This window comes from Zerene cesonia, chromosome 29, assembly GCF_012273895.1.
Source record: "Zerene cesonia ecotype Mississippi chromosome 29, Zerene_cesonia_1.1, whole genome shotgun sequence".
Taxonomy (NCBI): Eukaryota; Metazoa; Arthropoda; class Insecta; order Lepidoptera; family Pieridae; genus Zerene; species Zerene cesonia.
Window position 1 is genome coordinate 5,073,696 of NC_052130.1, and position 12,480 is coordinate 5,086,175.

Below are 12,480 nucleotides of genomic sequence, written 5' to 3' on the forward strand. Positions count from 1 at the left end.
AGCCGGGACCCTGCCAGACGACGCACAATCAATTGAAAGTAAGAAAGGAAAAAAAGAAACATATAAAGTTTCAAAACTCTTTGTTGTATAAGAATAAAGTAATAGAAATTAAAAAAAAAAATCCAACATCAAAAGAGCATAACGGGCGGTAAGCAGTTAAGTTAACAATCAATATTAATATAAAGTATGACATGATATTATCTTAGACAACAATACAAAATTTAGAACCAAAAATCAACAATAGATTTATGATGAAATAGATTGGACAGGGAATAGTCGGTTTGTTACTTCAATTATTTATTACTAGCTGTGACCCGCGGTTGAAACTGCGCAAGTCCGTATCCCGTAGGAATATCGGTATAAAAAGTGCCTGTGTTATTTCAGTTGTCCAGCTATCTACGAAGCGAATAGTATTATTATTCACCAATAGATGTCAGGAAAAAAAAACACGAATATGACATTATTTCAGTTGTCCAGCTGTCTACAAAGCAAAATAGTATTACTATTCACCAATAGATGTCAGGGAAAAAAAAAACACGAATAAAACACGAATATGACATTTTCTAAAAAAAATTCCTAGCTAGATCGATTTATCGCCCTCGAAAACCCCTATATACTAAATTTCATGAAAATCGTTGGAGCCGATTCCGAGATCCCAATTATATATATATATATATATATATATATATATATATATATATATATATATATATATATATATATATATATATATATATATATATATATACAAGAATTGCTCGTTTAAAGGTATAAGATTATAATAACTATATTTTCGTTAGAAATAGTAATTATCATAAATATGCATTATCAGAAGTAGACTTAATATAAATGGGACCACATGGGAGGCACCAGTTTTTTATTTTAAATCGGTTAAAAAAAAAGCAATTACATACCTAAATTAACTGTAAGTTCTATACTCCAATTGATGAGTGGTGTATCGGTTTCGAGCGTCTGTTGTGCCTCCTTGTCTAACAGCTCAGCGAATAATTGCTCTTGTATCGCAGCTGGTAACTCGTCGATTTCTGTATAATTACAAGTAATATTTTTAGTAATAATGCACTACTCGATTATCATGGTTCTTGCGATTGTGTTTGAATGATTTTTTGGTACATTTTTAAGTTGGAAACTGTGAATGTTAATTTTCAATGAATCATATTGTATGACCTCATATAATTATATTTTATTTATTCATTAAAGCTTATGGTCAATATCACTACAATGTATTCAAGAAACCTATTTAAGTGATGTATATACTTCATATGCATTTTCATATATATATGAAATTCTTGTGTCACAATGTTCTTCCGAAAGGGCTAGACCGATTCTCAAGAAATTTTGTGTGCATATTGGGTAGGTCTAAGAATCAGCCAACATCTATTTTTCATACTCTTAAATGATAAGCGCAAGGCAGACCAGCGTTTGCCGGGTCAACTAGTTCTTAACTTAATCCATAAAACTTTCACCAAAAATATATTTATTACTCACCAGCCGGTAGAGAGAATGTACAGAATTCATTTACATATCGACATGGAAAGTTGCCTTTCTTGTGCCGTATACAGCTGGCCACGTGTCGTCTTATTGCTGAGGCCAGATCGGGCGCTGGAAATTCAAATTGAGGTTAGCAAATGTATTCATATCAAATTCTAGAGTACCTTTGAACTGTACCAATCTTAGTAACATGATATAGATCGAAAATAATAGATTAGATAATAAAACTTTTTGTTGTGGTTCTAAATGCTTTGGAAATCTAAATCCAGCGAAAAAGCGTGCGAACAATTATTTCCAAATGTTTTAATATAACTTATTCAATCACATAGCCAACAGTCTTCAGACTTCAGGCATTCAGACTTATAGTGCGTGGTGTTTTTTAAATACAGTTTCATCAGTCTTATCAAAAGCGTTATGAATATATAACACTTGTTTAACAAGCTTCATATTTTAAACAGCTTTCCGCCCGCGGTTTCGTGCGAGAATTCGACTATGTGTATAGTTGTTGGTAAAAACGTACCCTATGTCTCTAGCCTCTTAACTATCTACAGATACAAAAATCACGCAATGAAAAGACAAGACAAACAAACAAACACACTTTCCCATTTATAATATTCGTAAAAATTTCATTGGCATGCTGTGACAGTACACAAACTGTAAGAGCAAAATGTGTTCTAGTGAACAATACAATAATTTCACAATTACATACCTACATAAGATGGTGACCGCTTCAAGCCGGGACCCCCGCCCGATATCCGTGACAGTAATGTTGATAATATTTCTTGTCTTTGAAACCTGAAAGGGAAATATACATTTAGCTAATGCAATATTACATTATAGTTAACCTAATTATTGTAAGATCGTTTCACTTCTATTGATATTTCTAAAGCATCCTACTAATCCTATCCTACTAATCTTATAAATTTGTAAGGATGTGTGTGTGTTTGTTGCTCTTTCACGCAAAAACTACTGACCCGATTGCAATGGAATTTGGTACGTAGATAGCTGGACAACTGGAATAACATATAGGCAACTTTTTGTCCCGATATTCCTACAGGATACGGACTTACGCGGGTGAAACCGCGGGGCGCAGCTAGTTGAAAATAAAGCAAAATACAAGAGAATGTTATTTTGAAATGTTGTCTATGGGGGATATACAATAGCGTAATATTATGGGAACTGTATGCAACTGTTCACAGTCATGTGCCTATCTATCAGAATATCTCCTCCAACTTACATGTGTGTAATGGGAACTCTATGATATCAAACTATACATATTTCACGCTTTACACTAAAGTGCCTTTAACAAGAAGCGATTCCAGAAAAATTCTGCTGTTATCTATCCATCTTGTTGGTTTATTATTTGCTACACGGCTCATAGTTACAATGTTCTGGATCAAACCGGGGCATATGAAGGTATACGAAAACATTTTTTACCGACTTCAAAAAAGGAGGTCCAACGGTATTTCTTTCGTTTGTTACCTTAGAACTCGACTTGGTGAACCGATTTTGATGATTCTTTCTTTGTTTTGAAAGCTGTTGCCTTCCGTGTGGTCCTACTAAAATTCAGTTTAGTTCTTGACAATGGAGGCGTTATAGATATAGTAGTAGTATAGTTTATATTATTTTTTTCTATCACATCCGCTCGACCATTTGACTCGTCACCTCTATCTGACATGACATGAGCGTCCAGTTTTTTTTAACCCCCGACGCAAAAAGAGGGGCGTTATGAGTAACGTGTGTGTCTGTTTGTGGCATCATAACTCCCGAACGGATGCATTGATTTCAATCAGTATTTTTTTGTATTAAATGTGACTTATGTGCGAATATTCTTAAATATGTTTGATGAAAATCGCTTGAGCCGTTTAAAAGTTGTAGGGGTTGAAAGTGGGTAGATAAACCGAATGTCTGCAAATATACTCCGATGGGGGCTCAAACAGCTTCGTATTATGTGTAAGTTGATTATAATCTTTAGCCTAATAGGAACAGGGCTTTTTTTTAATTTTAACTGAATTTTTTATTAAATGTTTTTCCATCACATGCAGACGTCCATTGGACTCTATAACTGACATGACGTAAGTGTCAGTTTTTTTTTTCATGTCTGCCAAACGGGCTATCGGGCTGCTATTGACAGATGGGGAGCTATATACTATATAGCTATATAGGTAGGTAGGTGCGCGCACGCACCGTATGGCGAGGTGCACGAGCGTGTGGCCCGCGTCGAAGGCGGAGGCGCGGTTGAGCAGCGCCACCTCGGGCGCGGAGAGCGCGCGCGCCGGCGACCCGCCCGCCGCCAGGTACGCGTCCACGCGCCGCCCGTCGCCCTCCACCACGCCTGCAACCGTCGCCTCACACTTACTATTCTCATATTATGACCAGCTGACCCGGCACACGCCGCTCTGCATTACTCTTATCGTTTAGGAATATGACAAATAGATGCAGAAAATTTCATGAGAATCGGTCTAGCCGTTTCGGAGGAGTATGGTAACTATCATTGTGACACAGGAATTTTATATAGAGAAGAAGATTACATTTTTTTACGTGTTAGTGGACAAGATTGGATACAGAACTTGTCTTTCTCATTCTAGGAAAATGTATGTAAAATTTATATAATATCTCGGGGGAAAATAATTTTTCTGTTTTAAAGTTATTCTAAATTTAACTTGTATCATTTAAAACTCACCAAGGCAAGCTTGCAACCAGATCCAATCAGCATTATTATTCCTACGTTTTGATCGACGCCCGTTCGAGTCCACTTCATGTACAGACGTATTTTGACTATTGCATATGTCATTTATACCTGAAATCAATTTTCATTGTTATTAATTTTAAGCATATTATATTTTTTTTATATTGAAAGGTTAACAAAAAAAGTAAAAAAGGTAGTATAATTGTGCTGTATGTATTATATAAATTAATTAGTACTATATTATTCTTTCCACAAGCAGAATATCAACTTAATAAATCATGTTGTCTGTATATGATTTATGAAGTTGATATTCTGCTTGCATTAGTGGAATGTATACATTCCACTGCATACAAGAAGATACAAATCTCTTGAATATACACAATAACTCTTGTTCATTAATAGTTAATTCATTGAATAGAGAAAAATACTAATTATAAACTGAAAATGTATATTGCTAAGGTTCAAAATCATATTAGAGAGAAGTTTTCACAGATACAAACCTCCGAGGAGTTGTAGCAAATACTTTTATGTTTTTCATTACTAGAAAAACAAACGAACCTCTAAATGCATATGGTTAAGGTTCAAATTCACTAACCAGTGGGTCTAGGCGCGTCGTGCCCTCGGGGCGGTGCGGCACCACACATAGCACACTTCTGCGAACGCGGCCAGTTCTCGTATGTACACGTCTGAAATAATGGATAAGAAATAAATTTACTAGCAATGCGTCCCGGCCTCGCTCGGATTGACTTTGAATGAAAAGTATAATACATATTGTCTATATATGTACTAAAATAAAAAAATAAACTGAACTGATTTTTTAAATTGGTTGAGGTGTTTTTAATTTTAATTTAAAGTGGCAACTCTACTCTCTACTCACAGCACATGACCATTTATTAATTGACGAGGCACTTGCATGTCCCTGCGGTGATGATATCCTCAAAGGTTTCAACCTTTCTGCAACCATTTCTGCACCTGGAAAGCATCAAATACATATTTTGGTATTAGAAAATGGAAAATATCTATTGTTAAAAATAATGATTCAGTTTTAACTATAACTTCAGGCAAGTTAGTATAGTTTATAAACCAATTATAATGAGGCTAAAATAATTTCTTATCCCCTTTTTACTCATTTTACAAAACATAGAATATTCTTTTTTTATAGTCAGAAAATCTTGCACAAGTACCCATGGCCCTCGGGAGGGAGCCTTGGGTACTGAATATTATTCGTCTGTGACCTCCTCGGGAACATAGAATATCCTACTTATTTTGTAGTAAATAGATAGTAAATACTTTTTAATTATTTAACAATTATGGTTATAGTCAGAGTGTTCATAAATTACATACCACATATGTCCTGTGTGGGTAAAGCACTGGCACCATCTTGCAACTTGAATATATCCTCGCCAAGACAAGGTTTGGGCGCCCGACACATTGTACACTGAAAGAAGTTTTAACACATGTAGAAATCCTTTCATGTAATGAAATGCATCAGTGGAATAGTTTCATTCCAACTGGGTTAAATGGCTGGTTTCAATGCTCATTTGTACTCATTTTTTTTTTATTTTTTAATTTTTTCCTATTGTCTTTCCTATGAATAATCTGGGTTTATCAATGTCTACTTTCTACAGTCAAAGGAGAAGCTCTCCTTTTTAAGCACTGAAAAGTGGGGGTTTGCTACATCACATTCCAGACAGGTTCATTGGACCTGCTTTTGGGGTACTTTAGATAAGTCTTCGGATGTATTTAGGTCACTCTTTGTCCTTATAAATATATTTCAAGACTTTTCAATGTCACACATATTATGAAAAATTACAAAGATTTTTTGCCCAAAATAGAATCATTGAAATTCTATACATATTATAAATACAAATATCAAAAATACAGAATATAAATAATAAATAACACAATAAATATCAAGAGTCAATTCTGGATCAAATCATGCATTACAAATACTGTTTCACCATACTCAAAATCTAACTGTACTGTCAAAATGAGTTCTTTTGATAGAAACCTGATTGTATATTTAGATATGTTAAAAAATAACACACAACAATTATTTTAATAATAATCAATTAAATTAACAATAAAAAGGGGTATATTGATGGGTATTATTCCATGATTCATACAAACATATTTGTGTGAAAGTTGAAACATAGATACATTTACTTTTTTTGCATTTCTTTGTTTATAGGCAACCTTCCTACTATAGCCAACAATGCCAATTCCTACATTGTATCTAAGATGCTTAACAGACACAAACACATTTTCAGAGTTCTTTTTTTTTATGAATAATCTGACAATGTCTGAATAACCTATTCTAAAATCTAAAAACTGTGCGCTCTACATTTAATAAAATTTCTTACTGATGGAATGTGAAGATTTCTCTGGAGCACTCAATGAAATAATTAAAAAAGTGCAACCTACCAAAATTTATATACTATATAAATAATAGTAAGCGCATATAACAAAACAAAATTATCAATATAAATAGTACCTTGCGTGAGAGAGGAAAGTTTTCATATGTGCACATTTCACATCGCCATTTTGCATTATCTGAAGCTACACCCCCTGTCATCTGTAAAAAATGTCAATGTCGATATAAAAATAATAGTAAAATACTACATAAATAATATTTGTTATGAAAAAAAAACAGTATTTGTTTTTTTTAATGTAAAATGTATGTATTTCCTTGATACACATTGCAGATGTAAAATAAATGTACAAATATTATCTAGCCGACCCAGGCAATTTTGTCCGCTGTTCAGTCTTTTTTTGCTGTCATTTCAATATTTTTTATTCTTGTACCGATACTATTTATTGAAGTGTAAAGGTATTTTTCAATTGGAACCAGTAATTCCCATGAGACAATCAGTGGATTCATCCAGTCAAACAAACTCATCAGTTTATATAGTCCTTTTGATGGATTCATTTAAAAAAAAGTTAATTTTAGATTAACCGTTTGTCAAGCTTCTGGCATGTTTCATTGAATACTCAATAAAGTATCATACAAAACATTTTTGGTTACTTATAAAGGAATTTTTTAAATAAAAAAAATATATATAATTGAATTAGTCCAAAGCACTTCATAAATATTTTTAAAAAAATACCTGTGCCTGTGATACATTAGTTGAAGCATCAATGTGAGCCCCACACTCTGCTCCCTGCACACCACCCTCAGCATTGGCCAATGATGGACTCTTTTTGTTACCATCATTTTGCAACTCTTCACTCATTTTACCATCAATTACAATTAGTGGAAATCAACCGCCCCTCTCTCTATTATGAGGTTGACATCTTACTAGATTCTTATAAGACAAGTATTCGTGTTTGCACAGTTGTTATGATTATTATTACAACCCAAATATTTTAATCTAGAACAAAGATTTATAATATAGCCGTCGAACGCACAAATGAAACAATAATGTCGCAACACTTTCATAACAAATTGACAGATAGACGCTAAAATGCTCGAGCCTTTTTGCAACTATGAGCTAAATCGACAACATAAAACTTGGCATCGTTTGTGGTATTTCAGTGTTATTACACAACATAAAACTGCATTAAAGCATCGATGCCCTAAGCTTAAGGTCAAGACTAAACGTAGCAAATCTAGCAACAAATTTATACTTACTTCACAATACGAAAATATAGAATGGTGAATATTTTTCTCCAATTTCACAGCCTTAGCTTACGGATGGACGAAAATAATTTATATTAATCAAACTAAATCAATGGGGACAAATAGGAAAAAACATAAGGGAAACAACGGAGATGAAGGCAATTATGTTTATACGGTATTTTCTATTCTATTTTGACTAATAAATTTGTCTCATCTGACATTTCTACCAATACACCAATAACCTGTGAACCTTTTCAGTGCTCAATGGTTAAGAAAATACGTACTTCACATTCTTCCAACCACATTGAGTCTTGTACACTATTTCAACCAATAGAAATCAAGATTTTATTATAATGGCGATTTTTGTCCATAAATAGACCAAACATTTAGATTAGTCTCTGGTCAACTTGCCAGCTAAAGAAGAGTTGGAATATCGAACTTATTTTAACTATGTTATCACATGTCTTATCAACAAAATTGCATTGTTTAAAATATTTAAACGTGGATTATACTTTACAATAAAAATATTTTAAAAATCATAAAAAGAGGAGGCACGGACCTAACTTACATATTTACACAAAGTACTTTTTCGTCTATCCTACGTATTTATAAGAATGTATCCTAGTCGTGTCTGTTTGTGTATTAATTAGAGAAAGATGAATAATTGATGAATGCATTATTGATTACACAATATTTGAAAAAAATTGCCATTAAACAGTGTCCTTAGTCCGACGGACACCCATGATCTAACGAATTCTTTCGAATCCTGCCTCATAATCAGATTTACTTTCTTTAAATACCAGATTAATAGCTACATAAACAATACAAGCCTTAAGAGGCAGGTTGGTGTTATATCTATAAAATCATTACGCGAAAGAAATAAATCAAAAATTTGAATTTTTTATTGAAGTCGCGCGTTTCTATGACTGTTATTACATAGACATGTTTTATAGACATATGTTTATGTTAAGACAAGAATATATATGAGAAATAGATTTAAAAAATCCCCTTAAAATATTATTTTAAAATAGCGCTGACTTTTTTATAATAGTAGCCCTGCATGAAGCGTCTGTCAAAAGAAAGAGCAGAGTTGCGATTTTAGCAATGGTAACATCGACTTCAGATTTGTGTGCACCGGCATCGCACGTGAACGTGTCGGAAAATCTTAATAAATTAACGAAATCACCATGTCCGACGAATATTTTTACGGTGAGTTAGTCAAAGTAATAGGTGAATATTCAGATATTTGTATTATTTTAGAACCCTACTGTGTACTTTGTTAAAATTCTGTTTCCAAAATTTGCGTCACAATTTGACACCCGGCTCTTCGCCATTTTCATAAGTGCTGTTATTATAATTTTTGTATATTGCCGTCTAATCGGGCTCTCGTTACTCTACAAATATGGTAAGAAGTTCGGGTACCTAAATCTTACAAAAATTTAAGAATATATTATACGTTGCCGCCATTTTTTGTTCTATAATTTTGTTATGTATTATCGGCCTTTTTCTACTCCAAGTTTAAATTCTAATATATTATACCTATTAACAGTAACCTCCTCCTCTATGACAGTGAATAAATTAGTTCTAGTCGTATAATATTGTGAAATAACGTGGTATGATACTTATAAAGGCGCGTAATTTGAAAACGAGAATGGCGTCCATGCCAAATTGCAGAGCGTCTTTTCCATTTGTAATATTTTCACTGATATAGCGAAACTAGCCGAGGAGCCTGTTGTTTTATTTAGTAACCGTTCGTATTGAGGTTATATTGCCGTTGTGCTTATATTCAAAGTCTAACCTGTGCACCACGCTGTTTCAGGCGTCACCCTCTCTTCATCACACCAGTCCGAAACATGGGATCCTGAAGCGAAAGCGGAATACCCGCGCAATAATAAATTGCTTATTCGTACTGCGCTACTTGGACCAGATGCTAAGCCCGACGAACTTAATGTTGTGCAGGTGATGTTATAAAGTTATTTATTGTAATATACATAACCTAAAAATTTAATTATTTCTTATGAACTTGTGCATATATGTCATAGCATGCCTTTTATCGTTTTATAACCAATAGAATGCCATGCTGAAGTTTTATTATAATAGAAGTTAATAGTTAGCTCATGTATGCCTGTTTATTATTCATTTCAGGTGGAAACAATGTGTTTACAAGATGCAATCAAAATCCCTGTGGCCATCCTGAAAGTTGGTGAGACGAGGCAAGCTAGATTGGACATTGAGTTCCCTGATGCACCAGTAACATTCACACTCACACAGGTATTATAACTACCTAATATTATATTCTAATTACCTAATATGATACTTAAAACTTTCCTCCATTTTGTTTTTTTTTTTTTTTTTTCTTAATTATATTCTTGTGACAAATAGATAATACACAATCAATGCCACTAATGATTTTTTTTAGTTAAAATGATGATAAAACAACCATTGGTTATTTTGATGGATAGTGTAGTATCGTTTTGATGTTACACAGTCCAAGCATGATTTCTCGAGGCATTTGTCTGATTATTCAATGATATACTCTCAACAACCTTGAAATCCATACATATCCTAAAGTATACCAATATGTACAGGGATCAGGGCCTGTCCATTTGATTGGTCAACACTTGCTTGGTGCACTTGTGGAGGAGTTTGAAGATATGGAGGAGATGGAAGAGGAAATGCTTGATGAAGAGGAGGGAGATGACTCGCAGTTCAAGGTATGTCTTTAGTTTATTTGTATTGTTCAATGCTAGATTAATTATTAGGCATTGGTGAAGATTTTCTTTCAACAAATAATGGACTCCAGCAGCTTCATTTTAGTTTTTGAGTTTAGTTACTAAATATTTGGATTGAGAATTACAACTTACACTACTAAACAATTTTTACATCACTTTCAAATTAAAGATACACTTCAGTTATACAATTTATTTAATAAAAGCTATTTTTATACAAGGAGATTATTGAAAGTCATCATGATATTTTATAAGTGAGTACAAATCCATAAAGATAAAGAATGTGACTAACAATGACTAGTAATGAAAAACATGCCAATGTTGCTACTTCTAAGAGAACCTTACTCGAAACTTGTTTAAATACAATAATTGCATGCATTTCTCACATGCCGAAAATAAAATTGTATTCCAACTTCCACTCAAAATTACGAATATCAATATTGCCGCAAAATAATCATACTTTTTGTCATTTGATTAGAGTGGGTCTACCTGTGAATTGATGAAATTCAGCACTTAAGAGTTGTAAATTATTTTATGTATTCGTAATTTGTCCATTGTTTTTAAATTTAAGAGTTTATTTTGTAACAAGTACTCAAGTAGCTACTAAATTTGCAGGAAGATGAGAATAAAAGGAAATCATCAGCCGGCAAGCGCAAGACGAATGAGGTACTGAAAACCTTCAACTAATACACTTATGAATGCAAACAGAAGGAAAAGGGCATATGGCCCATTTCTTCAAAATAATGAAAGTGTAAATGAATCATATTTTAGGCGTCTAACACATAGATATGGTAAAAAAAAATACATAGTGCTGGGTTTCTGTCATGTTTTGCTAAAACTGGGCCTTAAAACAATTACCAGTTTTCCAAAAATTGGCTGTTGGTTTTCTGTACTCATTCTTAAATCCCTTTCCTTCTGAGAGCCTTGAACTTGAGATCAGTTGTGATTTTCATTTTGATGGTTATAAATCATGACCGATTCTCTCATTATTGCATTTTAGATTTGTAGATTCATTAATATGATAAAATGATTTTGAATAATGCATGTTCAATGTTTTTTTTCAACAGGATGAGGATGAGGAGGAAGGTGAGCCGAAAGGCAAGAAATCGAAAATGTCAAACAACGCCAAAGGCAAGGCTCCGTCACCCAAGAAAAACGCCAAGAAGTGAATGAACCGCCTGTGACGCTTCCTAACCTCTTTAGACCACACTGTTTGCCGTTAACGAAAGTTTGTGGGCTCCACACACATCTTAAATTTGAGACTAGGTGTTAATAAAATGCAATCTCGTGGTATTTCCACCTTTCAGAGCGACATAGTTTGTAGGTGTGTATTTGTACAATCTTAAGTATTATTGACTTAAATTATTTTTAATTTGATCTTTGTGACTTATGACAGATCAATGCTGTTGGAAGACTGAATTCATTTTATACAAATGGCTATCAATGTTAGGTAATTTTACCTAGTTTATTGCCATTATGTTGGCTGTGCACAGTGTGGCGATGAGGGCGTCTTAGTTTTAACAACATAGTGTGGTAATCGAGAATAGGTTAACATTGTATGACTTGTGAGAGAGTGTATTGTTTGAATGTTTGTGAATGTTACTGGTCATCCATTTAGCCTGTCTATTTTAAGAAGACTTAAATTCCTTTAGTATTGTTATGTACTATAAATTTGATAAATTTTAAAAAGTAAACAGTACTTTAAACTATACTAGGGAGGATGATGTCTTGGTGAAATAATTCAGACTATTTCTTTTCTACAACCGATGACGTAGTATGACAACATTTTTCTGAACTTAATTTTTTTCATTCCTTACTGTGTTATAGCATTAATAAGTTTAAAAATCATACTGATGTATTAAGTTAATTTAAGCATAATCAGTGTACTGCCGGACAACATGTTATTGAATTGCTAATGATTTCTCATTTCAGAA

At 33.3% G+C, this 12,480-nt stretch overlaps 2 protein-coding genes across 3 annotated transcripts in view; one reads left to right on the forward strand and one right to left on the reverse strand.

Annotated features, from left to right (window-relative positions):
• LOC119838030 (ubiquitin thioesterase trabid) overlaps nucleotides 1-8,021 on the reverse strand; it is a 12,675-nt gene extending 4,654 nt beyond the window's left edge. Inside the window, exons 1-11 of the mRNA XM_038363843.1 lie at nucleotides 7,830-8,021; nucleotides 7,306-7,569; nucleotides 6,693-6,773; nucleotides 5,543-5,636; nucleotides 5,076-5,170; nucleotides 4,794-4,884; nucleotides 4,193-4,309; nucleotides 3,697-3,844; nucleotides 2,219-2,304; nucleotides 1,507-1,620; nucleotides 915-1,043 (exon numbers count right to left, since the gene is read on the reverse strand). Of these exons, the coding sequence (XP_038219771.1) occupies nucleotides 915-1,043; nucleotides 1,507-1,620; nucleotides 2,219-2,304; nucleotides 3,697-3,844; nucleotides 4,193-4,309; nucleotides 4,794-4,884; nucleotides 5,076-5,170; nucleotides 5,543-5,636; nucleotides 6,693-6,773; nucleotides 7,306-7,431 (1,081 nt within the window). The 5' untranslated portion in view covers nucleotides 7,432-7,569; nucleotides 7,830-8,021. The remainder of the gene's footprint in view (nucleotides 1-914; nucleotides 1,044-1,506; nucleotides 1,621-2,218; nucleotides 2,305-3,696; nucleotides 3,845-4,192; nucleotides 4,310-4,793; nucleotides 4,885-5,075; nucleotides 5,171-5,542; nucleotides 5,637-6,692; nucleotides 6,774-7,305; nucleotides 7,570-7,829) is intronic.
• Nucleotides 8,022-8,884: 863 nt separating this feature from the next.
• LOC119837773 (nucleoplasmin-like protein) lies at nucleotides 8,885-12,480 on the forward strand. Of its 2 annotated transcripts, XM_038363525.1 has the most exons (6): nucleotides 8,885-9,026; nucleotides 9,637-9,776; nucleotides 9,963-10,088; nucleotides 10,406-10,531; nucleotides 11,162-11,212; nucleotides 11,614-12,480. In XM_038363525.1, exons 1-6 carry the CDS (start codon nucleotides 9,005-9,007, stop codon nucleotides 11,713-11,715), a joined length of 567 nt encoding a protein of 188 aa, XP_038219453.1. In that variant the 5' UTR covers nucleotides 8,885-9,004; the 3' UTR covers nucleotides 11,716-12,480. The 2 variants fall into 2 exon arrangements, with proteins under 2 accessions (XP_038219453.1, XP_038219454.1); XM_038363526.1 differs by lacking the exon at nucleotides 11,162-11,212.